The sequence below is a fragment of the Corapipo altera genome, unplaced genomic scaffold, assembly GCF_003945725.1.
Source record: "Corapipo altera isolate COAL_440 unplaced genomic scaffold, ASM394572v1 56, whole genome shotgun sequence".
Lineage (NCBI taxonomy): Eukaryota > Metazoa > Chordata > Aves > Passeriformes > Pipridae > Corapipo > Corapipo altera.
The window spans coordinates 11,598,307-11,626,256 of NW_020884896.1; the positions used below are offsets into that span (position 1 = coordinate 11,598,307).

The 27,950-nt window shown below is 36.3% G+C and overlaps 1 protein-coding gene across 7 annotated transcripts in view; it reads left to right on the forward strand.

The window, feature by feature from the left end:
- ATRNL1 (attractin like 1) overlaps window positions 1–27,950 on the forward strand; it is a 529,120-nt gene that overhangs the window by 100,182 nt on the left and 400,988 nt on the right. For all 7 annotated transcript variants that reach the window (XM_027647923.1, XM_027647924.1, XM_027647920.1 and 4 more), the window contains 3 exons: window positions 4,154–4,362; window positions 14,794–14,968; window positions 16,118–16,205. In XM_027647923.1, the coding sequence (XP_027503724.1) occupies window positions 4,154–4,362; window positions 14,794–14,968; window positions 16,118–16,205 (472 nt within the window). The remainder of the gene's footprint in view (window positions 1–4,153; window positions 4,363–14,793; window positions 14,969–16,117; window positions 16,206–27,950) is intronic.

Consider the following 27,950-nt stretch of genomic DNA (forward strand, 5'->3'; position numbering starts at 1 on the left):
TGCTGTCATGTCAATTCCCTTCTCTTGAACTAGGATCGGGATTTTTCTTGCTGAATATACTTCTGTGGCTTATGAAACCACTGAAATTCTACTTTGGCTTTTGTGCCAGCCACAAAGATTTTATTCCATTTCTTCTCTACTTCTCAGGTACTTTCCCTTCCTATTTTCAATCTCAGTTTGCATTCTGCCTTCACAGTTCTTATCTGCTCTGTCTTTTAATTCCTCTGATGGCAGAGTCTAATCTGATCTAACTGTGCTTTATTTCGGTCTCCTTTTCTGTGTCAGCAGTTCTAAAGATGCATCCAATGGATCTGAGCCTCTTCCTTCTTTATGTACCCTCTGTTGATCTCAATTGCTCTCTCATTTGGGACTGTGGTGGAGGGAAACAGTTTTCCCCCCTGCAGTTATGAAATGGTAAAACCCCAGGGGGTGGTGACCCTTGAAGTTTTGAGGTTTTATCCAATGAGCGCTTTTGCAAAATATAAACATATCACAAGCAGAACAGAAGAGAAGAGAGGTTGTAGTTGTTGTTAGAGAGGTAGCCATGTTGTAAAGCCACGAGGAGTGAGGGCAGGAGCCCCCTGGGGGGCTCTGGCCCCCCAGCCCCCGGCTGGGGGTGCTGCAGGGACTTGGAACAGCATAAGGCTGGGCTAAGTACCTGTAGCTGAAAACTAAAGAAGTTTTCTCCACTGTGAGTGAGCAGAGACAGAGCAGCAGCAGCGTCCAGAGATTGTGACTAAGAGCCAAGAGATAACTGAAGAAGCAGCAACAAACATGCAGCCAAGGAAGACACAGAGCTGTCCGAGAGAAAGAGAGCCAGCAGCAGAGAGAGCAGACCTAAGCTCTACAGACAGAGTTTTTGGGATAAGAACTGAACCAAAGGACCCCAAACTCCTTGGAGACCCCTCACTTCCTAGAAGGGAGGGGTGAAGTGCAACATGCACTGCAGAAAAGAACTGAAAAGCTCAGGCATCCTGGAAAGCTGGACCAGGACGATTAAAGGAATGCAGAGGGGGTGACCTTGGCCCCCCCTCGCTGCTGCTGCCAAACTGGCAGCCTGAGACAGAGCACAGGAGATCTGGTAGAACTCTTGAGGCAAAGGCCTTCAACTGAAAGCTGCCCAAGATGTTCTGACTCAGGGGTGAATCCCCTGAGGAAGGGACCTTCATGGGGGTCTTACGCCCCATGATATGACGTGGTGACGCGAGTTTTGTCCCTGCTACGCAGCCCACGGAAGAGAAGACCCTCGCTTGGAGACGACGGGCCGAGGGGCTTGGAGACCCCCTTGTGTGTATTGAAAAAAGATCCAGCTACAGCAATCCAGTTACAGCTGCTGCATAGAAGAAGAGAACCTGCTACCTTAAAGACACTGCTGCTCTGAGAGTGAAAAGGGAGCTTTTCCTTCTTCCCTCCTGGACTTTTATTTGGAGGGGAGAAGAGATTTGATCCACTGTAAATACTTATGTCATAGTAGAGATAGCTAAGATTGTATAAAATGTATTGTAGTATTTATTTGTACAGTCATTGTAATATATATTCCCTTTCCCCCATTTTGAGTCTCGTGTGGTGTCTGGAAAAACCATCTCACACTGACTTAAGATGTGAGAGAGGGTTTGGACTAGGGAATTGGATTTTGGGGTTCTCAAACCATGACAGGGACATGCTTGTGACACTTAATGCAACACTCTTCATGCTGGATGCTTTAGGTCAAGAGGGGATTGCTTGGTCCTCTTGGACCTGTTTTTTTATGTGGTAGTTTTTCCATGATTGAAGATATACCTGTTCCTTTCTCTCAATTCTTTCAGATTCTGAAATACCAGTTACTGGGATGTGGTGGCCAGCACTACATTTCTTATGTGGAAGTACATGTAATATTTTTTCATATTCTTTATTAATTTAAAATTCCTATTTGTGCTTCTGACCATAGCTTTGCTCTTGGCAGAGGTACTTGTTAAATTGTCTATGGAAAAATTGTTCCTGTAATTTGCAGCTTGCCTACCTTTGACCAGATAATAAATGGCTATTCAGAGTTTAGGAAACGTCACTAAATATATTGCATTGGAAATGGCAGTCTAGAAGACTGAGTATTTTTAATTTTTGTCTGTTTATATCAGTAAAATGCAATCACCTGGCAGACTTCTCTACTGTAATTAGGTACATTTTTCAGTTATCCCTGAAGCTTTTATTGCACTTTTTTTTATTTGTCTTGGGAGCAAATGGCAATATGACATGGCATTCTTAAGGAATGAGAGTATGTGCTCTGCATTCTTTCGTTACTTGGTAATGTGGTGCATGCTGCATATCATTGCCTAATTTTTTGGGAAGATTTAAAATAAATGAAAAAACCTGCCAGTTTTTAATTCCATTACATATATAACTCATGAAATTTTATGTACTCTGATCTCGTGTTTCTTCTATTGCAATGGATACTTTTAAAATATATATTTTTTAATAAGCCAACAGTAATGATTTTTATGATAAGGAAGTACCTACAATTACTTTTTATGGCTGCATTAATTTTGTTTCTTTTACTGATCTATTGCACTCTGCTTCTGTTACCCTTATCCTTTGTTGATTTTCCACTTCGTCTTGATGTACTGCTTATATTCCTTTATTTTGGGAAAGACAGAAGCACAAAATCTGTGATTTAAAGTGCCATGCCAGTTGCAAACAACAGTAGTTACTCCAGAACAGTCTGAGTAAATTTTGTGTTCCTTGAATTCAGACGTCTTGGTTCCAATTCTGCTGATCCAGTTTTTCTCATTTCATTTGAATCCTTAATTAACCTCTTGGAGTGGGAATTTGTCTACTTTCAGAGTGCTGGAAAAACTGAACCGTTCATCTCCCTGCAGAACAGTCTCCCTGTGAAGTGGGGGGAGAGGTTCCTCGCAGCTGTAACGTGCAGCAGTTAATGCCATAAATGATTTTAATGTCATGTGTGTTACCAGGCAAAAGCCCAGGATGTTTGCAGTTCAGATGTGGGATTTTCTATTTTAGTAGTCTAACAGAGTCAGTTTTTTGAGATATGAGTGTCTAGAAAACAAAAACATGTCTGCTGACAGTCCTACCACGACTACATTTTGTCAAAGACCAGCCTCAAATAATTGTTTGCTAACTTTTAACAGTCCTTTCTTCATTCAGAAAGAGCGAGGAAGGCTATGACCAGTATCCATCTCACATCTACAGGGAGTTGTTTGTGTTATCATCAGCAGTTTTTATGCAATAACAATTTATTCTGAGTTTCAACCCAACCCTTTGCTATGAGTCATCAAAAAAGGTTTCAAATCCTTTTTGGACTTCAGCAGGCACATACCACCTGGGACTCTGTTCATGGAATCTCTTGAACCCACATACTTCCAACATCCTCCATCTCCCCTCATCTCCAAGGAGTTGCTTGCATTTCTGGAACCACTTTGCTTAATTTTGCAGTCCAGTTGCCTGTGATCTCAGTGTTTGGTAGGGTGTATCACAGAAACACTAGTTCCCATAATAGTCACAGATTTCTTTCAGCCTAAGCTTTCTTGGTTTTGCAACTCTGACTGCAGAGTTAAGGAGGCAGAGTTAAGGTGGCTCTATTATTAATGCTTCAAAGCATGAAGTGCGACCTGTAGGTAGTTTTTGGATATTAGCCTTGCATCTTGTATTTTTCCTTACATTGTTTTTCCTGTTTTATTCCCCTCAGATGTTAGACATCTGTTTTATAGTACGGAACAAAGCTACTCAGAAAAACCCTTTAAATTTAAGCCTGTGGTGGAGAGTTTAAGCTCAGTCACTTCCAGTGGGCTTGTTCCTAGAGATAATAAGCATTTGAAAGGACTGATTAGAGTGCTGATACTGGAACAGAGCAAAAAAAATAGGTGGTGATCTGCTCAGGCAGGGCCTGTCTCCTGCTTAATGTCAATACTTGTTACAGTGCAAGATATTTGTGACCCTGGCTGCATCACAGACTCTGTATGTAAGCCCGGATAAACACCTTTTGAACTCATTTGCCTGTAAAATCACCATTAGACTTGTGTTTTATCAGAAAATATAAATTTTTCATGGCAAAAAATACTTTATCTAGCAAATGTTGTTGGAGTACTGTCAGGTAAAACCACTGTCATCAGCTCTTGATTCGTCATTTCTTTTATTTTACTTTTTTTTTTCTCCCCAGAATTAATTCCTGTCCTAATAACTGCTCAGAACATGGGAAGTGTACAACCAGTGTGTCTGTACCAAGCCGGGTATACTGTGAGTGTGACAAGTATTGGAAAGGAGAAGCCTGTGATATTCCATATTGTAAAGCCAACTGTGGCAGTCCAGATCATGGGTACTGTGATTTGACAGGAGAGAAGCTGTGTGTTTGCAATGATAGCTGGCAAGGTAAGGTTTTGTTATGTGGAATCAAGTCAATCTATTAAAAAATCTACTTTTAATGCATCCTATGTAGTACACATTGGCCTCTCTAAATAATGAACACAGATGAAATACTAGTTTCTGGAATAAATTTTCGTGTGGATATAGATATGGATAATTTAACACCATAAGAGGCTCACAGCTTTGATATTTTCTGTCTGAAGGTACAGCAGAAATATGTGACCTGGAGTTTCTTGTGTTGGGCATTTTTCTTTTTGGATCATTAATTTGAAAAAAATAATGACAATAATTATTGGAGAGTTGTGAGCACTTCTGAAGACTAAATTCCTCCACAGCCTAATTTTCTATTTTGTTTTTTAAATGTCTAGATAGATTTGATTTTATTCCCCCCTCTTTTAATGTCATATCATCTCATCACATTTTTAGTGCTTTCTGACGTGAGTATCCACTGTCTGGTTTTTGGTTGGGTATTATTTGTATGATCCTCTCAATGAAAAAGGAGGGTAAACTGCTTTTTTATAACAGTACAAGAGTTATGTGTGGACATGTACTGTGGACTAATAGATGTACTTTAAGCATATGCTGTAGTTTAGTCCCAGTACCATAAATAATTGTTTCTCATTACAGATAAATTATTTAAGATCCTAAATGTTTAATTCACTGACTATAATTATGCTAGATGTTTATGAATTTTGTTTTCATCCTTTACCACTTCTCTTACAAGTCTCAATTGGATTAACTTGCTATGAATTGAAATTGCCATTCTTCTCTTAACAGAAACACTAAAATACCTCTAGATTACTTATCTGATATGCCCTCTTCCTATGACTTCCTGCCTCTACTTCTGTTTTATTACTGTTTCTTTTTGCCTGTCAAAGGAAATGACTTTTTTACTACTATTAACTGTCACACCTATTACTCCAAAGACACGATAAGATCTAATACATTTCTCTTCTTAATAATTAATGAGTTGTTCATTAAAAGGCAGTCAGTGCACCCACAGAAGGGAAGTGGTTTAGCTGTATGGTCATTGAATGGAAATAGTGTAGACTTGTTACTGAGTCCTTTAGAACGCACCAGGATTGTAACACACAGAAAGATCCTGAAAGCTTGATCTCTGTAAGGAAGTTCTGAATAGAATTTGTAGCAAGAATATCATCCTTTTAACTGTGCATAGATTCCTTGCAATTTCAGACCCCTGTGTTCAAATGGGGAAATGTCACAAATCTTTGGAAATTATTTTTAGTCTATGCCTTCAGTTACAGTGCTAAAAACTTCCTTAGAAGCTTTGAGCACTAAATAAAATTAAAAGTCTAACTTCCTCTGTTAACACCTTCCTTTCACTTAGCATTTCTGTACATACTGGCTTCTCAATCTTTCCTACAGTGCACAGGATGATATAATTTCCTTCATTGTTCCTTGGATTTTCACTGAACCTATATAGATTTAAATTATTTTTCTTTTTTATTCTGTCACAGATGACCTGGCTTGACTACATAATTGTATTTCCTTACTAAATAAAAAATAATACCAGACTTTGCTTGAGCTCTCTGGGAGACTACTTGCTTCTCAAGTCTATTTCTTTATTTATTTGCATTTACATTTTCTAGAGTTTCTACACTGATAGTATCTTCTGTGTAAGTAATTTGTACTGCTGGAATCATAAATTTCTCTACTTATTTTAATGGTCTTGCTGTCTGACAAATTTTTCCTTGTTTAGTAATTCAAACTCAGTGACTAGAGGGTCTTGTTCTCTCTGATTTTGAAAACAGTTTTATGTTTTGTTTTTTATTCCCGTTTTTTTGTTGAATACGTTTAGTGCCTATATCATATAACAACAAATCATTGAACTGAATTGATTGGGAAGTATAATAATTAAAATCTGTGGTTCAGAACATAAACTCTGAAATTTCCTTTTACAACATGGCGTTTCCTTCTTTTACAATGGTGACATCTTGTGGATATTGTGGAAGGAGCAGCTCTGAAGAATATTTAATGTTTAAAAGAAGTATTCTGAGAAAAGAAAACACTGTATTTTTGCGGATAGAAAAATTATTTGAGTGAAAATTAGGATCATCTGACTACTAGATGGATTTTGTGGAATGTAATACAAGGATCTTGTAAATACTTGCAGCTGGTTGTTAGTCATACCAATATAGAATAAAGGCATGACAATAATAACTTTTAGATTTGGAAAGCAAATAATTTATGTAATTTTTTTTTTATTTTTATCAGACATTGCATTTAGCAAAAAATGTACTTGTTAAATGTAGTGGGTCTTTTTAAATGAAAGCAGTTTTTAAATACTACTAGTAATGTTAAATGTTTCTGAGATGGTTGGTCTCATACAGGAAGAAAATTTAATATTTATGTGAAATCTGGTTAATTTAAACTATTCAGGCAATGTAAGGGAGGCTGAAGTTTTTGCTAAAGAGTGATTCCTTTATGATTATTACATCTTATTACACTGTCCCATTACTGGCTAATTTATCTGTATTATATAGCAGAATGTGTTGATGCCTGCAGTTACAGGCTTGGATGTAATTCAGGGAGGAAAAAACCCATGCCTTTTAACTGCTCACTTGATCTCTTTTTCTTTGCTAGGCGCAGGTAAAAGAGAAATGAGGACTCCACCGAGACAAAAGTGGTGGCTCTTGCACTAGTAGACCTATTTAAGAAGTTTATAGAACGATGCTTCTGCTGAATGTATTCACAGCCAGCAAATTCTCTTTGATACTGGGAACACTGTGTCTTACATTGTCTAGGCTGTAAAGGAGCACAGAGATTTCCAAACAGTTAAAACTTCTGTCACAGGTGTAAAAATTCAGAATAACTGAAAGGATTGTGTACAGTTCCACATTTTTTAGAGAGTTAAGTGGACTATCTTTGAACATGCTGAAAATGTTACTAACTACTGGGTATAAAAAGATAAAAAATAGAGTTCAAAACTCTCTTAAATTTAAGAGAAACTTTCTTGATACTTTGATCACTGAACATCAGTACTGCAAGAAAAAGGGGAGTCTGCTCTGGAGGAGTTACAGGGTGTGTTTACATTAGTCTTTAAGAGCATGAGTAGGGTACCTTCAAAGCAAATCTGATCCTTTTTGCATATTGTGTGTTGGATTGCATTGTGAGATTGCTTGAAAACAGAGGAACTGCCTTCCTTTTAGAAGAAACTGCACCAGAAGATGAGCTCTAGGGTTGCACATAATGCACACCACCTATAAACGGTCATTCGGCCCTGCTGCAAAGTTAAAACACCAATAACAATTCTGGAACATGTATAGTTAGTTGATTCTCCCTACAGATCTGCTCCTAGCAGATAGAGATGTAGCAGACCAGATTCTGAAATTAAACTAATTAACTTTGAAATAAGTCCATTAGCAATTCAGGCAGCTTGAGTTTTATAACATCTCTCTTGGGAAAAATGAACCTTTATGTAAGGGGAAGAGTAAACAGTGAAAGTATAAAAGGAGCTATGACTACTGCAGTGTAAAATCAGTATTTTGCCTTGCTTATTACTGTAGCATTTATTCTAACAACATTTGAGTATAGCCAGAATTACTATGTCGATGTGTGTCAATGCACAACTTAGGTTATCCTGAAAGGACTAACTAGAGTTGAGTTTGTTCCCATTGCATCAGTGGAAAACTTTGAAGTCATACTCCCTTGTTTGACCTGCCTTATTCCTCAGTGCTAGATTTAGCAAAGCTGTGCTTCTGTGGTGCTGGTTTATCTGGTTTATTGAAACCAGAATGGAGAAGGTTTGAGATGCGAGCTCAGGCAACTGCAGTTGAAATGTAGCACTGGAAAGAGCTTGTGCCAAATGCTTAGAGGTCTGAAATCTGAGGTTTTGACCTGTTGTGCCTGGATGTTCTTGGCCAGAAAGCAAACAAGTGTCTAGTTTCAGAGAAGAGGACCTGTGATATAACATTGGCTTTAGACAGACCTGTTTTTGGAAGGAAAAAGACAGTAAAGGCAGGTGTCTCATAACTGTTCTGCCCCATGGTAATGCCCCATGGTAATGCCCCCTTTGTCTCAGTTTTACTTTTCAGGATGTCTCTTGGCCAAGTACGAATTCAGTCAAGAGAAACTGCAGTTTTACAGTCTGGGAGATGTCCTTATATATATGTGCATCTATACTATATATGCACATAAAATCAAAACCCCAAGGAGTCCTTTCCTCCCACAATTTTAAGTTAAAATCCAATGAGAGTTGTCTAAGGAGATGTTGCATATATAGAATTAGTAGGAAGGAATAGACTTATAATGCATGATTATTTCATATGTACTAGAAATTTGTCTTCCATTTTATTTTCATATGGAATTTAACAATTTGTAAAGCATCCTTGAGGGCTGTGCAATTTGTAAACAAAATATAGCTATGGTAATTAGAAATTTAGTGTCTGATAATTATGTGAGAAAAATCAAGTATCCTTATTGCAAGAGAATGAACATCACAGGTAAACGAAAAGCTAACTTCAGTTTTAAATACCTTTATGTTGTCATTTGACAATTAGTGAAAGCAAGTTTAGCAGAACTTACCTGTTTTGTTTCAATAAGTGGCTGCATTAAATTGGTTGATAATGCTCTGCATGTCTAGTTATTCTGAGATTTAGGAAGGGAGTCCCCTGCTATTTGTGAGTTTTAATGAAAAATGTAATCCATTAAAAATAAATCTATGACCTTCTAAATATTTATTTAAAATGCATACACTTAAATGTAGTAAGACAGAACATGCAAACACTTGATTAAATTAATGATTCCATGCAGTACTTTGTTCTGAACACAAGAAGGAGATAGATAGTGCTGATTTCCCTGATAAGGGGGAATACTAAATTTTGTTCATGATCTGTAGCACCTTCATTTAAGATGAGGAAGAAAGTGATTCATGCAGCTAAAGACTTGTAAGCTTGATTTCGGAAGTGTCTAAAGTTCTGGATTATAACTTGAGAAAGGAAGCAATTAAAGGTATGCTGTGATTGAATAGTGAAACAGTTGAATTGTGGATTTATCAATGTAGTTTATGCTAAAATAGTCTGTAAGTAAAGGGACAAGAAATTGCAATAGATTTTCTGAACCTCAGCATTTGATGACAGGAAATCATTGAAACTGAAGAAGGCATGGAATATACAAGGAAACAGTAAAAGGAACTCAGCTTCTTAATCATGAAATGTGAGTGGGTGTGCTGAACAAGTGACTTAGGATGGAAAGATATCAGTACTGCTTAAGATCTGATCTTGGGGCTGATATTGTTACATACTTATAAGACTGCTAAAGAAATCTGGTAATACAAAGGTGGAAGTTACTTTAAGTTTGAAGGAGGACCAGAATATCTTGTAAAAAAGGCTTTGAGTAATGTGTAATTACTTCAGTATAATTGTAAATTAATACATTTAGAGACTAAGAGCATTAAGAAGTTGCTTTATAATCTTGGATTGAAGTGTGGAAGGTGACATGGGAGAAAACTTGCCTTTCTATCTCAATTAGAACATGAATTAATGAATATTATTAATTTTATATACTCTACAAACTATAGACTGTAAAGTGTCAAGTGCACTAGTAGGAAACTTGAGTTAAAGATATGAAAGCATTACTAGTATACTTCATTTTATTACTACAATTTTATGAATACAAATAGACTTGGAGAACCATTAGGATAGCCAAGGCTATGGAAGGTACTAACAGAGCATGCTTTGCTTAAACTAGTAAAATGAAGGCTAGGAGGGAGGAATGTTGCTGTTTATAAACATTTGTGGGGTGTATAGACAGACCAGCTCTTTGAGTTCAGTGATATCAACACTGGTAGAAGAGAAATTGGGATAAACTAGCCATCAGAACATCATTGGAAAACTGGAAGGAGGCTTTTGACTTAGAATTCTGAAGTTTTCTAGAAGTTAGCAGAGACTTTAGAACTAGATATCCTGCTGCCATTAGCATGGAGTCTCAAAATGTCTAATCCAATGGGTATTGTCAGCTACTGCTAATCTGAAAAGCTCTGCTTCTTTTCGAGAGTAAGAAGCAAAGCACATTTTTGTTTAAGATGACAAATCTCATGCAAAGTCTATCAAAGAACATACTTGTTCTCAGTCATGAAAGTCTAGGAAAACTTTCTGTGCAATGTGCTGTTAGTAAACACTGCCGTGACATCAGGCCTTATTCCTCTGTACCTGCCTTGTTGATCTTGAGTGGGAGATCTGGAGTCAAACAGCTGAAGGGCACCCTTGAGCAGTACACACTGATGGCAGCAGTGCAACCTCTTTGGCTTGACTGCTCAGACTGACTCTGTGGATTCCCTGTGGTCTATCTCTCTTGGTTGATCCACCTTCCTGACTGAGGAAACAAATGGGACTGACTAAGAAACTGGATGGCATTTTAGCAACTGCATCAGTCTGTGAGCATTTGGATTTCTGTTTCATGCATGGAGGAGGCTGAGTCCTGGCACAGGTAGCTGGAAACCTAGGCAAGATCTCTCTGCCTACACTGAGTCTCCTTTGAAACAAGAGTATTTGCAGGATGGGATAAATAATTACATCCCGTGTGAATGTTGCGGAGTTGTGCAGTGGCAGCGTAGAGATACATAGATACACCTCCTATCAGAATGCCTGTGAGCCATTCCAGAACAACATTTTATTCTCATTTAAATACTAGCTACATGAAAATACAAAGTTGATACCACTTTTCTTTAAGAAAGGTGATTTACCTCTTGGGGAATTTATCTGGCTCCAGTCACAGCAGTGAAAGTCTCTGGTGCTGGGAGTGTGACTGACAGAGAACCTCGTAAATGATCAGACTGGGAAGTTCCCTTAAAATACCGCTTGGTAAAACTTCTGATAAGATTTTTATTGAAAGTATATTAATATATATTCTCTTATCTAAAAAAAAAAGATTTTTTTCATAATCTCAAATTCGTTATCATGCAAAGATTTTATTGGGTACTGGAGAAAAGTGATATTGGGCTTGTATTTGCGGTTGAAAAGTTATGTTGAAGCAATGATTCTCGTGATCAAACATCAAACAAATACAGAATAAACAACAAATACTTTATTTAATTGCTTTGATTAGATTGTATGAAAAAGATGACTGTGAAATTTATATTCAACACATCAATGCTTTTGGGATTTTCTTCCTATGATCCTAAAGGAAAAGATTAGGTTTGAAGACAGTAGATGATGTTTAGTCATTAGGTGGAAATTGATCTTATGACTCTACGCTGCTACTGGAATAGATTGTTACTTTGGCTTTTCATGAAACTTCTCAATAAATAGAAATTAGATTCTTTCTCATGTGTTGTGTGGATAAATCACTTTTTTAAACCTATAGAATTTTTTCCTACCTTAGAGGATAACATAATTGACTTCCAATTCAGGTTTATAAAGTTGTTTGCTGTTTTTAAATCTTTTATTTTTTCTCCCAGTGGTTTGACTGACACACTGGGAAGATAAGAAAGAAATTCAATTTTAAGTAAATGGAGAGAAATCATATTTGCATGGAACATAACAAAACATATTTTTCATTATCTTTGTTCTGCAGCTGTAGTGCTCTCTGTTGCTCAAAAAGCACGTATTTAGTGAATGGGATGTTTCTGAAGAGAAAATGTATTTATGCTGAAATAATGGTATATGTATTCAAGTTGGAAAATCTAGAAGTGATATTTAAAAGTCCTACATTTACCTTGTTTTTATAAAGCAATGGCCACACAAAAGCATTTGCTTTTTAAATGATGTTTTGTTAAAGCCAGTATGATTCTATTTTTTTTTGCATTTTTGCAACTACATATTCAGTTTTTGTACTGATTGATATGTAATAGGGTCATCTTTGCCTAAGTCAGGGGCTTGGAACTAGAGGATCTTTAAGGTCCCTTCCAACCCAGGCCTTTCTATAATTCTGTGATACATAGTTTCTCCTTTCTAGCTCACCTTTCCTATCGTTCAGTGTTGACCAGCAAGGAAGCCCTGAGGCTGGAAGAGAGTTGTCTGTGACATTCTTTCGTCGCTGATCTGGTTAGCAGTATTGTTGAGATTTTTGCGTGGCTAACTTAGTATAAAAAGGTTTTGCTCGTCTTCATTTATTACAGTCAATGCCGTCTCGCTGTAATCGGATTTTCCGTACGGATTTTTGCCGCTCCCTGTCTCCAGAAGTGAAAATTCCCGTCGCTTGGCGTGCGAGGAGTTGCGCTGCTTTGCTCGTCGTTGGCCACCAGAGGTCACTGTTGGCCGCGACATCTCTGTGCGGGGTCGCGATAACAACAGACGCAAACGCGGCTTCGCTTTCTGACTGGGGGCACCGTTTTCATCATTTTTAAGCTCTTCCCCGATCAAAGAATACTTAATCAATTGTTTATTTTAAAACCCTTTTAGATTCAAATTAAGTGTTTCCTCCAGTGGTTTACCAAATAGCAATTTTGCTGAGGTTACAGCTCTATTGCAGTATTAATTATTAATGCTTAAGAAATAATATACTGAATTGTTCATACTCTCATTAGACCTCATTCAAATGCCATTAATCTTTTCTGAGTAAAAGGTATAATGAACTGTGGGAATTGAGTGTCTCCATCATTTAGTGAGTGGAAGGTAATTTGGATACAAGTGGACATCATTCTTCTCAGTGAACTAGGAAAAGCTGACAGCTGGTTAGGTACAGACTGGATGCCTGGCTTTTGTGTATAAGAAGTAACTGTAACAAGTTGCCCCAAAAATTATAATAAACATTGGAAAATATAATCTCCCTTCACTTGCACCCCCACTCCCTCCAAGATAATATGTTTTAGAAATATGAACTTGATGTACATTACTTATTTAGCTTGTTTAGAAACTTCAGCAACTCTCTCTTCTAAATGTGTGTCTGGTCTCTCCTTGACACAGTGTAAATCTTTGCATTCAGAGCATCCTTTGCCAGGCAGCATCTTTGCCAAGGAAATCTGATACTTTTTGCATGAAGAACTGTCTCCTCTTGTTTGTTTTGAACATGGCTTCTTCAAACTGCATTTGATGAATCTTAGTTCTTTATATTCAGAGAGACTATGGACTCTTCATATCCACCCTCCCTTTGTCACTTATTTTCTTTTTTCTCTAAGTGAAAAAGTCAGTAGTTCGAAGGAATGTGATGACTTCTGTAATTGGAACATCCTTGTTACTCTGCTGTAAAGAATCTCCAGCTCTAATCTCTCTTTCAGTAGGACACACAGTTTTCTAAGGGTACACAAACCACAGATTTATGCAGTAAGGTAACAGTATTCTCTATTCCGACATGACTTATTATTTTGACCCTTGCTGAGTGGTGATGTAATACTTTCATGAACTACCCTAAGATGATCCTGAAATGTAGCTTACTTAGTTTTCAATTTAACTATGTAGAATTGTTCTGTGGTTCTTCAAAGGCTGATCTGATTCTCTGTGCCCTCCAGTAATTGCCTTTAGCAGCAATTTTTCCTCACTGTTCATCCTCTTTCAGGATCATAAGTGTTGTACAACACCAGTATACCATCACTGATGGCAAAACTCTCAATTCCATGATTGATAATGCTTAAAGTGGAGCACACTGTTGTCCTAAAAATTCAGTGTTCCCCATCTAGAAATAAAGCCTACCAAGACAAGAGACAAATAGTGCATGTGTTGCCTTCCTTTTTTTTTTTTTTGTAGCAAAATTCTGTATAAATTCAGGTTTTAAATAACAAGATCTAGAGCATAAACTAATGATGAAAAGATCAGAACAAATTAAAAAAAAATTTTACTCTTCATTATTTTAATTGTCCTATAACTAAAAACCTATGCGTTTTTCTGGCTTTTCCTTATTTAACAAAAAATGATTGGTTGAAATATATTTGAAAATAACATATAGCTATGTGTTTGGTGACTTTGTAGAATGATCTATAAAATGTTATAAAATCTAAATATTCAAATACTTCTTTTGATAAAGTGCATTATAGTGTGTTTTCCACTTGAGAAACAAGGCAGAATGGCATTGGCAAAGGGCAAATTTTTACTTCTGAGATTTAATACAATGTATATTGTAACTTAATTTATTATGTTATTTGCTTTGATATAAGCTTAGTCTGGTTCAAATACAGTATAGTTTTCCTCCAGAGGTAACATACAGTGCATATTGTGCTACGAGTTTTAGACCTCAGCGATAAGTCATCTAAAAATGTGATATATTGCACCTTTCTTTCCATTTTTGACTCATACAATCTGTTTTCTTAGAAGGGCGCAGAAATGGATTGTTATTATTTGAGCTAATCTAATGCTTTCAAATTGACTGACATCCCCTGTTGTCAATTTATTCCTTGAGCATCTGTTAAACATAAAAGTCTATACCATATTTTATCAGAATGAGCAATCCTGACATCTGTAATTAAGCCTCCCCTGTTTCTGCTTTGTTGGCTTTAACGTTCCTGTCTAACAGATTGTACAAATTGCACATTTGTTTACAAAACAGGTCCAGATTGTTCTCTGAACGTCCCTTCCACGGAGTCTTACTGGATTCTCCCAAACGTGAAGCCATTCAGCCCTTCCGTGGGCCGCGCTTCCCACAAGGCCGTCCTACACGGGAAGTTTATGTGGGTGATTGGTGGATACACTTTTAACTACAGTTCCTTCCAAATGGTGTTGAAGTAAGTGATTTCTCCTTTGTCACATCCTTTCTGATGACAACTTCTATCTTGTAATTTAATGGAAAGATTTATATGTTTTTAGATTCTTTTTTAATGGTCTTATTTTCTGCTTGTAGTTTTCTTATGATTACAGAAAATGAAAATATGGGCGACATCAAACTGTATGTGATACTAATGTGTAATTTCTTCAGTTTTGTGAAAAACTACCAAACATATAAATGTTTGAGGTGGTAGAACAGTGAGAGAAATCCATGTGCAGATGTTTTCAAACAGTACATCTCGAATGTTATCTGCATTATTCAAGTTAATTTATGATTATAGGAGACTTGTATTTAGTGCATGCACTTAGTCAGTTGATGACTTGCCAGTCGGGTTAGGTAGGTCAACTGTATTTCACTTCTTTATATGTATGACAGTTTGTATATATATGTATCTGACCCTCTTTTGAAAAGAAAGTTGAAGCAGCTGTAAATATTGTGTAGCTGATTTGCATGGTAACTTGTATACATGTAGAGGCCGTAAATGGGGTAAATACAAGTGTTAGGATATGCTCATTGGTATGTTTACTTCTGGTTTTGTCTACCTCTTATTTTCTTCCATACATTTGCAGTCGTCCAAAACAAATCCCAACTTCTTTGGTGTTTTTCTTTTCTACTTCTGTCACTTATTTTTTTACCTCTCTTCCATCTTTTTGTGTGTTAGTGCATTAAGGGATTAATTGTTAATTAAAATGTAATGGAAATTAACCATATAGCTAAGAGGATGCTCAGCAATGAATCTTCAAAGTAGTGCGAAAATACATGGCATGAGCAGTTTAGTGGGGTGTGTTTTTTATGCATCTGATATCAGTGGGCTTAGCAGCCCAGTGTCATAGCTTTCGTATAAATCTGGTGATTTTTATTACACTCCGATTTTCTGAAACTGTTGATGGGTCCCTTAAAGAGCTACTCCTGTTTTGCTTGATTAACATGTTGTACACTATCACAAGTTAGTGCACTGTTAAAAGTGATCATGTTACTGCTGCAAACCAACTACCATGTCAGACACACAGTGACTGATCAAGTCTGCCAAACAGAAGTTAGTCTGAACATACAAACCCCTCTATTTCTCTGCAGGTGCAAAATGTTTACTCTTCTATTTCTCTTCTAGCTACAATTTGGAAAGCAGTATATGGAATGTAGTACCTGTATCCAAAGGGCCGCTCCAGAGATACGGGCACACTCTTGCTTTGTATCAGGTATGGACTCTTCAGCATTCTATATAATGAATTTCTTTGTGTGTGCTGTCAGTGATCTTAAAATGACTCCCCATGAATTTTTGAGGACAATTTAATTTCTAGTCCATAAATATTTTGTGTTAATGTCTTCTTCAGTACTTAGATGTATTGCACTTCTTTTGGACAGAGGTTGTGCAATAGATCTAAATCACTTGTGTGACCACGATCCTCAGAGCTAAACTACCAATAAAAAGCAGGTGTGTGTGTGATATAGTTGGAATTGTGGGCAATGCTTTTGCTGACCAGGCACCATCCCCAGGGGCTGAGCCAAGTGCTGGTAACAGGGTCCTTTGGCAACCCCAAGACATGGCAAGGGATGACCCGGGTCTGGGGACTCTTCAGTCAGGAGCACAAGGAGACAGGACTGGAGAGAAGGCTACAACATATGCTTGAGGTATCCATCATGGAGACAAGCTACAGATGATGACAAACTTGTTAACTGTGACAGAGAACTACAGAATTTGTATCACAAGCTTTCATTTGTTTGCATAAGACACCCCCAGCAGGGAAGGACAAAAAGGATTGTATCAGGTCAGACCAGAGTGTTCATCTCGCCTGGTAACATGTCTTGAACAATGGGTAACAGCAATTGCCTAGGGAATAATATAAGGAAAAATGGCAGGAACGTATAGAAACTTCCTCAGAATACTGTCCTATTTTGCAGCTGGGATTTCCTAAAATAAGATAGTATTTTATTGAAAAAAATATGTTTATTTTTTTCCAAATGTTTGGACCACATATTTATTTTAGCATTGATATCCAGTGCCTAAGAATTCCAGTGTATTTTTTCAAGAAATACCACCTTTTGAGTTCTGATACTAGATGGTTTAATTTTGATAATCCCCACTTTTTAATCTCCATTTTATTTTCTCTGTACTACTCATGATTTTCTGTAAGTCCATCACATCCTCTCTCTATAATTTCTTTTTCAAACTGATAATTTCTTGTATATTTAATAATCCTCTATAAGGGAGATATTTCATACTTTGGATAACATTGTGTCATTGCCTCTACCTCTTCTAATTCTGTTATATCCCTTCTGAGATAGGGGAAATCAGTCTTTAGTGTATTCTTACCTCAGAGATTGACATCATTGAATTATTAATTTGTTCTAGTAATTCTTTAGGGTATTTTAGCTTTTTGAAAATCTGCTGTTGGCTTTGAACTGGTATTTTCAGAGAACTGTCAGTTATAACCGCAAGATCTCATTCTAGTCAATTCAAAATCCATCCCTGACCCATCCCCTGTAAAGACTTAAAATTGTTTTTTTCACATATGCATATTTTCATGCTTACATACATGAACATTAATTTACCCTTTTTTTTTTGTTCTTGTATTGCACATTCAGTATAAGGAGATTCTTCTGCAATTCTTTGCTTTTGACCATTGCCTTAGCTATTTTGAGTAACACAGTATTGTCAAAAAGCATTGCCATTTTTCCTCTCATACCTCTGCCAACTTGTTTTTCAGTATATTGAACAAATAAATCCCAATTGTAGATCTCTGTGGGACACCACTAATGACCTTTATTCATTTAAGAAGTAACTACTTTTTCCCTCCCAAACTTTATTGACTTATTTAGCCTGGTGTTATCTGCCTTGCTTGTCCCAGGGCATCTTAGTTTCTTTAGGGCATGAGGAATGTTATGAAGCATCCATTGGAAATTTTAGATAAATGTGTCAAGTGGACCTTTTATTCCTTCAGGAAAAGCCAATGATTTGCAAGATATAGTTTCCCTTTTCAGAAGTTCATAGCATTTTCCTCAATTTACTTGCTTTATTCACTGAATTCTGGCCTTTCTGCCTCTTCCTTATCAGTCTTCTAGTATGGACGTGTTTTTAAGCAGGAATTTACATGCTACAGACAGAGGTCAGCTGTTTTGTTCTTAAATTCCTTCAGAACTGGTGACTTTTTTTGCCTTTTTTTCCCCCACTGCTTTAACCTTGTATTTTTGATTTTTGCTATGGAAATACCTGTGAAGTCTGCCATGAAGGACTCACATGGAAAAGTTAACCTCACTTTATTGCTATGGCTTTATCTTCTCAGAATACTCCTTCAGACTGTCTGTTGGCACCACAAAGTTGGCTGTATTGCTAATGCATTTGAAAAATGATATATTAGTACTTTAGATATAAATTTTGCAGGTAGCTCATTAAGCTGTTTCATGCCTTGCCTTTATGTGTGTTTGTTTTAGTCTGCTGGAGTTTTGAACCTGTATTTTGAAAAGCCTTTCTAAGTCTCCATTATCCTTCTGCTAAGGATTTATTTTGTTGAGCTTTATTTTGTTATTTGTAATGGGAAATTTTGTGGATTTTTCTTTAAATAGGAAGCATTCATGTGATCTGAGCAGATGTCCTTGAAATGTCTTCATATTGTCATTAAAGATTTTATCCTTCTAGTTGTACATTTTGGTTTCTTTTTATGTTTGGGTCTTCCTTTTGTATAGTGTTTTCTGTGAAGTCAAGCAGAATAGAAGGTGTGGGTGGATATTTTGTTTTGTTTTCCTGGCATCTGTTGTTCTTCCAGAGATGTTGAATCTGTACATGGCATGTTTAATATTGTAGAGGTGTTTTCAGTAGCAATTAGAACTAGATTTTGTGGATGCCCCAACATCAACTCAAAAATTGCTTTTCTTCTCATCCGTTCCCTGATTCATTACTAATGCATTACCTATTCTTTGAAAGCTCAGATCTTTTTGACTGGTGTCTTTGGTTATCTACACTTCTTGTAGAATGTAGACCTTTTAGTTGGGAAACATGTGAGTAATGTATCATTTAGCAGATCAGAAGAAAGGCTTAAAATATCATTTCACCTTTTTATTTGACAGTGGTAATATTTTCTTGAGACATTCCAGACTAAAGGGTAACCATTTTAGAAATACTTTTACCAGAAAATATTAAATATAATAGACTTATGTTAATTCAGAAATTTCTTTGGATCTCAGTGAGGAAATGCAACTCTTGCCAATAATAATGAAAGCTACAAGCAAGTGTGTAACGAAGAAGATGTTACTTGTTGTTGAAGACACATGTTAATTAGCGATCAGTATTCACTAATAAAGAACATATATGAAATAATTAACTAATATACTGACTTTAATGATTATGTCAAATGTCAAAAATTACATGGGCCAAAAGAAGCTGACCATGCAAGTAGAAGAAATATATCCTCCTGCAATAAGTTCTTGAATTCGCTTACTAGGATAAACTTTTGATGTTTTTCCTTTTAGATCTTCAGTCTCTTGAAAAAACCAGAAAAATAGTTTACAATGAAGAGTAGTAGAACATAATACCTAAAGATGGCAGCTTTGAGCTGTGTTTTGAGCTGCATATTAATAATTGTGTAACGTTTCCTTTATGGTTGAGAGAAAAAAAGTATCTACAGAGAAGAAATTAGATTAAGTTTTTGACTTGAGCTCCTGAGATTTCAAAGCCTAGTGCTAGACTGGAGTGAGAGTGCAGAGCTAGCATTGCCTGATTGTGGTGCAAGGTAAAAACTGAAACCATGTGATTGACTCTGTGGAGAATGAAATAAGTTACTGTGCCTATTTCTCTCAGAAAGCTTCTTTAGTTAACATTGAAGTACTGTTCTTCTTTATTCTGAAGAAAAAAGATCAGAAGACTTCCACTGATGTATAGTTATTAATAAGTGACTAAGGCTTTTTTTGCATTTGTAGAGGAGAGAGTATAAAAGTGCTCTTGCTTTGAGACCAACTAAACTCTTAGTATTACCTTCGGTGCCTCTTCAGTCTGGTTATTGGAAAGGTGCTAATTATTTGTTAGCAATTGGTTCTACTGTATCTCAGAAATTGTATATAGGTCCAGGCACCTTGGTACTGAAAATATCAACATACTTCAAAATAATTAATGTAAGAAATAGGATTGTAAAGATACTGAAGGAAATGTGAGGGTTTTGAAGTAGGCACACACAGCTTTGCTAAACAGTGACTAGGTAGGGAGTTAGAGAGTAAATTGCAAAATCACTGGAATTGAGTAGAAAGGGAGTTCCCTACAAGGTGTGTATATGGTCACTGCTGGGAATTTACTCAGTAGTGAGTTTGTGGTTTTGTCACAGAAGTTGGTCTCATAATTAAACTTTTCCTAATAGCCCCAAGACAATGGAAGGATGACTGGGCATTGAGATTTGTTTCCTTCGAGACTGGCAATAGAAATGAAGCAGACAGGCTGATGTAATAGTGATAATAAAGAGATTTTACAGTATGCAAGTCATTTTATACATAGTTGAATTAAATTAACCTCCTTGGAGTTTTATCAATGTTACTTCCACTATTAAAACTTTCTTTAAAAAGGGTATTATTTTTATTCCTTTTCCAAATAATTGGTATTGATGTTGAGTCTACATATCTTGTGATATTTTTTATTAGTCTTATCAAAAGCTAGCATTAACAAAGCAAAAAAGAGCAAAAACTTTTCCTCTTTTAATGTGAGTGAGATAAAATCTTTCACCAATTGTTTTATTGTTATTCTTTTAATGCCTATTTTTGTTGGCTATTATAGTATAATTTGAGCAACACTAGGAATTTAAAATTATTTTCTACCTGTTTTATTAGTAGATATTTGTACCACTGATTTACCTAGTTTTATTGTTTCAATACTTTTAATTACATCTTATGCACAACTTGCTTTCTAGTTCTGATTTGCAGAGCTCAAAAGTATTAGAAATAGGTAAGATGAGCTGTCATACACTTTTGCATGTAGTCTGGATAAAAGCCTATTCAGTGTTCCCTTCGATTAACCGGACCTAATTCATCAAGTGATTGGTTCTATATGTAGAAGTGCAATATTTTTCATTTGTTGTTTCAAGATTTTATTCCAATTGGTTTGAAAGTGAAATCCAAGTATCGTCAGCTTAATTAATACCTTTAACTATATCCAGCAACCATGTGGAAAACTGCAAATAATGAAGACATAATGTGGCAGCACTCTCGATTAAGCTAACCTCCTGACATACAAATTGCTGCAGTATGTACTGTCTTGAACTTGAATTTGGTCCTGCTGGGAACTTAGGTTATAATACGCTTCTCATGTAACTTAATCAGTTCCTTATTCAGCGAAGATATAGTTTCACAATAAACTAAGAATAATAAATCAGGCTGCAGGAGGAAAAGTTAAGTGAAGACTGTCCTCCAGTCTGTCAGTTCTGATCTAATGGGAGGATTATTGGATTGAGTAGAAATGTAATTAATCTTTTTCTTTTGATATAATGCATAGAATGTTCTTGATATTGTTGCCATATTCAAGGAGCTAACAGTATGGGGAAAGGAAGAGTATTAGACAGTCCTAATGAGTTGATACATGTTGAATGAAGAAAAGAGGATTGTGATGGATGAATTATTGCCAGATGACATTTTTTGTGACTTATATTTTGCTTGGAAAAAAGAATTGAGACATTTCTTAATGATGTAAAGATTTGACTAAACTTTTAGAAATTCCAGGTGAAAGTATAGAGAAGAAGTTTTGATGAATTTTAGTCCTGTTAATTTGTATAAAGTTAGTTTATATAGTAATGCATGGATACAGTCTATGGGAGAAAAAAGATTGATAATCTTATTTCAAGAAAAGAGAGAATGACTGTTCATGTGGTTTGTGAGTAGCATTTCTTTGGCCAATTCCTCAAGAACAGGTTGGATTTATATAAGAATTACGGCAGAAAACTAATTTCCATGTAACCATGATACAGTTAAGAAATACAAAATGAAAATGATGTGGTTATTTTAACGTGATTGACTTGCTTCCAATTCATTAGAAATGGATTATAAATTACCCTTTTGTTGCATTTTCTTTATACTTTTTTTTCTTCCAGTGGTAACTACCAGATAAGGTTCTTTTGGAATGCAGGCAGAATTTGCATAACAGTGTGTAATTCCCAGGTACAGTCAGAGCAGTTGATAAGTATTGTTCTTTTAGGAAAAGTGAAAAATTGTGAAGTCTAAGGAATAAAAATATAAGAAGTTTTAGAAGTCTTGAATTACTGCATTTATATGGAATATAAAATCAATATTAACACTGAAATATGGTGTAGGGAAGACAACCTGTCCAAGGTCAAAGGAAATAATGATTTTGGCCATCTGTTCAGGCTTCAGCATGAAGGATATAGAAGAGTTCCTGTGGTCTGCTGGATAGTCTGTTGTCTGGGACAGACGAGTGAGTGCTCTTACTTGCTCTTTTGGTGATCTTTTTGACTATCCTTCTTACCCTGTTTCATTTTTTTTCTCAATGTAAAATGAGACAAAAATATCTCTGTCAAGGGATTTGAAGACTTGTTAAAGCTATTATGCAAAAACTGAGTGATAGTGTTTGGGCATGATTGTTTCAGCAGTTGCAAGTACATGGTCTTAGAAGTCAGGAACATGAAACAGCTGCAACAAAATATACTGGATCACAGGTCATTTTTGCAAATTTTTATATTTTTACCTCTATTAAAAATAAATATCCATTTACCTATTTTGTGGAAATTCTGGGGGTTACTTTTTCAGTTTTTATGAAATTTCAAATGCAAAAGTTGCCATATTAATGAATGGTTACTCATTTAAAGGGAGATTTATTTTTGGATTTGAAAGATCTATTAATTTACAGAAATCAATGCTTTCATGTAGAGCCTCAATTTCTTCATTACTGTAACTAAGGAGGAATGCACACTGTAAGATTTTCTTCTCTCCTGGGCTTCTAAAAGAGTTTTGCCCTCAAATTATAGAGTTCAGACTGCTAAGCTGATTGTCATTTTACCAGATTTACCAGAACTCTATATTTTTTCCTGTGTCATCTGTTTAGTCGCACTAAGTAAGAAACTTTTCAAGGTGGGGTTTTGTGTTTTGGGGGGATTTTTTGTTTGCTTGGTTGGTGGGTTTGGTTTGGTTTTTTTGTTTGGGAGGTTTTTGTTTGTAGGTTTTTTGTGTGTGTGCTTTTTTGTTTTGTTTTTTTTTTTTTTTTTAGAAGGAAACTATTTTTACTTTTATAATTTGGATATTGTTCATGATCATCGAATGGCTTATTTTTGTTATAGGTTGTAACAGAAAATTAAGTAGGGAAGAGGCTCTCTAGAGGTGGGCCTGTATTAGAAATTTGTTTTTCACAAACTCACAAGGATTAGTTGAGGTTGGAAAGAACCTCTGGAGACTATCTTAACCAACCTCTCTGCTCAAAGCAGGGTCAACTACAGCAGCTTGTTCCAGACATGCTCCAGTTGGGTTTTGAATATCTCCAAGGGCATTCAATTCCACAGGACCTCAGAGCAAGCAGTTCCAGTCTTGACCATCCTCACTGAAAAAAAGAGAAATGTTTATTCTTACATGTAAATTGAATTTCTTGTAATCCAAACTGTGCCCATCACCTCTGGTCAGTTTACTGGAAACCACTCTGAAGAGGCTGGCTTCCTCTTTTTTACCCTCTCCCTCCAGGCATTTAATTTTATTTTAATTATTTGGTTATTTAACAAAGAAGATAATGGTATCAATAAGGTGAAGAAGTTAGGAGGAATTTCACTGCTGTAAATTGTATTGATTCCTCCAGCAGGATTCAAATTGTGACAGTTTACTTTTTCTCCTGTATTTGAGTTATTCTCTTGGTCTTACTTTGGCTGGTCAAAATGTGTATGTCAGTCATTACCCTGTAAGAAAAATACTAGATCAAATGTATATTTTCTTCTCTTGGGAAATGTGATTTAACTGTTTTGTTGAAATCCTGCCTTTTATCTTATCGTTCCTACCTTCAGCTGCCATCCTCTCTGCCCACAATGCACAGTCAAATATTTACAGATCATATACCTTTTGTCATCTTTCTCTATCACTATAGTTCATCAAAAGTTTCCACTGAAGTAGTTTTCTTGGGGGAAAAACATGATTTGAGAAAATAGAAACATTTATTGGAAAGTTTTGGTTGCATTGAAGCTAACAGGAGCTACACTGCTGGTTTTGTTGGCTTGCACCTGAACAGCTACCAAGAAACCAACTGAAGTGATCTGTAGGTTGGAATGTCATGATTGAGGGAGCTGTCTGCCTGCTCAGTTTATAGGAAGATATTTGTCATTTTTGCTGGAATTCCCTACTGAGCAGGAACTCTCAAGTGTAACTTTATATACTTTGATTTACATATGGTAAAATTTATATGAGATTTTCATTTTAAACCCTCATTGTCTTTAAAGGTTTTTGCCATTTCTTAGATAATTTTATGTATGTGAAATAATATGTCTAAAATGACCAAGGTTAATTTATTGAGTAAATGCTAAACTTTGCTATCTGCCACTGTGATTGAAGGTGTTGCTTCTGACACGTGGTGTCAAAAATTTAAAATATGAATGTGTTGGAGACCTTGTATCTTCTTGGTGCTTATCTGCCTAGTGTTTTATCTCTTCCTTGGCCAAGTCTGCCTTTTGATTTTCTCTCTCCTCCAGGCTGAGGAGTACAATTTTTAAGATCTTTCCTCTGGGCCAGATTCCTCACACTTCTCCTGCACTAATTTCCCAAAGACTCTCAATTCTATTTTTGTTGTTGCTTTTATTTTACTTTGTAGTCCTGTTGTGATGTGGTATTTTAATATAAACAAATGTCTACTACACTTAATTAATTTAAAGGTCAGGAGTGTTTGTGTACTAGCACTCTTTAAACTCTGTATCTTGTGTATTGTATCTTCCCGAAAGCCTCATCTTTATTGTATATATTGATTTATACCTAGTTTTTATGTAATTTATAAAGATAGTATAAGTTTATAAGGGAATTTCTTTTCTATCACAATCTTTAGGCCGCTTAAGACCATTTGCACTTGTATTCTTTCTACAGTTCCTTCTTGATTACGCTTTCCAAATAAACACCTATCTTTATGTGCCTGTGATATTGGGTGTTATCCTGCCTATGCTTGTAACATTTTTAATTTTACTTCAGTATTTCTTCTACTGAATTCAATCTCTCAGTCTATTTTTTCATGTTCAGCTGATCATCACTAACTTTTATAGTGTTTTTCTGCAGCATTAGGAGCTTCTTAATTTCATAAATAGCCTTTAGCAAAGCTTAGTTAAATGTTTTGTGGTTGATAAAGCAGTTGTCTCTTTCTCTGTGAATATTGCTGTGTATGGGACCTGCTGTCTGACTTACAAAGATTCTCCTCGCAGAAGTGTTCTTTTATTTGAACTTTGAATCATTTAAGCAGAACTGTGAGGAGGTGTTTCTTATTGTCAGCAGTCCAAGTAATTGTTTCAAAGTTTATGCAGCTCTTTAGATCACCTTTTTTTTTTTTTGGTAAGTGTCTTTCCTCAGTGTCAGAAATACTTTTTTTTTTTTTTTTCAAATACTATTATACAGTACCAGAAACTCCTTAATTAGCTCCCTCTTTTGGCTGTAGTTAGTTATCTCCATTCAAAAATAAGAAGTCTATTATTTTAGTAATGCTGATTTGACTTTTGAGGTCTATGTGGAAGTGTAATGAATGAGCCATAGAGGATCCTTTCAAGAAGAATATTTGTTCAAGCCATTCCTTTGGATCAGTGCACAACCTCCTTCAGCTTTTGTAGGTCTTTACCAAGCTCTTTGAAATGTTTTAACTCACAGGAAAGGAATGGGTTCGGATCTGTATCTTTCTAATTCTACTACAAATTCCTACTGAAGGATGTGAGCATCTTTTGTTCAAACACCACCAGCCCAAACTAATTGATAGCACAGAGTTCCCCTGTATAGGAATGATTTAAATTCTAAATAGAGAAATGTTCACCTGCCTCAAATAAAAAAGAAACAAGTTCAAAATCTTGCAGAAATTTCAAGTGTACTCTTGACAATCAGACAGTTTGGTCAGTCATTTGCTGACTAATCTTTCTGAGTTATGAGGAAGCTTTGCATACTGTTCTGGACTCTGTTACTTATCAACCACAGGCATATGGAACAACATTATAACCCTCTCAAGCCTTTGTTTTGCTGAACTAAATAAACTGTCTTCTGCTGATACCTATATTTGACATGCCTACCTGTTTATCAACAATCAAGAGTTCATCTTTCTTGATGTACGTGATGATAATAATATGCAGTTTACATTTCTTTTTAGATCCTATCATCAGTTCCTTGTACCATAAGTCTGAAATTTCTACATGATTGATACAAAATTCTTAGATAGTTTCTTTGTCTTTCAGCCTCTTTATCTGAGGCTCAGTATTTCATGCCAAGCCAAATGTGCTAAACCTGCAGCTTCCTTTTTTAAAGAAAAGGATTTATTTTTTAAATTTAAACCTGGTAAGACTGAATTTAATGTAAACTGTATGGTAGTATGCAGAAGACAACTGCCAACTGTACAAACACCATGCAAATGGGATTTGGTTCTGGTATGTCCTAGCAAAGACTAAGGGTCATTCTCAGAACCAGAGGCAGTTTTTTTTTTCTGTGCATTATAAACTCTCCTTGAGCAAGTCTGTGAAGCCAATATGCTAGAATTTGCTCTCTGACTTTGGATACCTTGGTTTGCAACTCTAGATGAAGTGACATTTAGTAGGATTTGCTTTCAGTCAATATTTAAGTAAATCATTCATTACTTATCAGAACAGATGGCATTGCTGTTTGAGGTACGTGGTTTGTGATGGCTGGAAAATCTGTTTTGCATCCCTTGAAAAGAACTCAAAGTAACTCCCCTATGGGATTTGATTTTAGCAAACGTGTTCAAGAGGAGTGCCAACTGCATCCTGGGCTGCGTCAAAAACAGCCTGACCAGCAGGTTGAGGAATGTGATTCTGCCCCTCTATTCTCTTGTGAGACCCACTTGGAGCACTGTGTCCAGCTCTGGGGCCCCCAACATAAGAAGCACATGATCCTGTTGGAGTGAATCCAGAGGGCCACTGAGGGGATCAGAGGTCTGGGGCTACTGACTTGGAGAAGAGAAGGGAGACCTTATAACACCTTCCTCTACCTAAAAGGGCTCCAAGAAAGCTGGAGAGGGAACTTTGACAAGGGCATGGAGTAACAGGACAAGGGGGAATAGCTTCAAACTGTCTGAGGGCAGGTTTTGTTTAGATATTAGTAAGAAATTCTTCCCTGTGAGGGTGGTGAGGCCCTGGCACAGGTTACCCAGAGAACCTGTGGATGCCTCATCCCTGGAAGTGTTCAAGGCCAGGTTGGACGAGGCTTGTGGAAGATGTCTCTGCCCATGGCAGGGAGCTTGTAATGAGGTGATCTTTAAGGCCTCTTGCAACCCAGACCATTCTATGATTCCATACACACATTGTCCCTTTTCTTTGGGTTCTGATGACTGTGAGTTTTCTCAGACTTAGTTACTTTGCTGTTGAGAGAAAATGTGCTAATGGAAATCCCCACAGACTGAGTGTGTGGAAAATCACATTTTAATTCTATGAATGATTCCTTAAGAAAACAATATAATAACCTTTCTGTTTAGCTTTTTTCAAAATAGAGTGCTGCAGTATGAATTAGAAGAGGCATGTAATTAAAGGTTTTCTGGTTGGAGTAATCTGTTTGAGATTCATTTTGGTGTCATTTTCATGACTGGGTTTATTTTTCAGAGAAATAGACTCCTTATCATTGTTGGCTTAGTTTAAATATCATTGTTTGGGATTAGTGTCTGATATCGAGCTGGTTAATGTAAGATTAAATGTGAAGGTTTAAATCAGATAGCTCAGTTATGAAATATTGCACAGCACAGGAGTATGCAGTTCAGATGTTATCTTTCTGTAATCCATTATGTGCTTTCTCCTCTCTCCCTT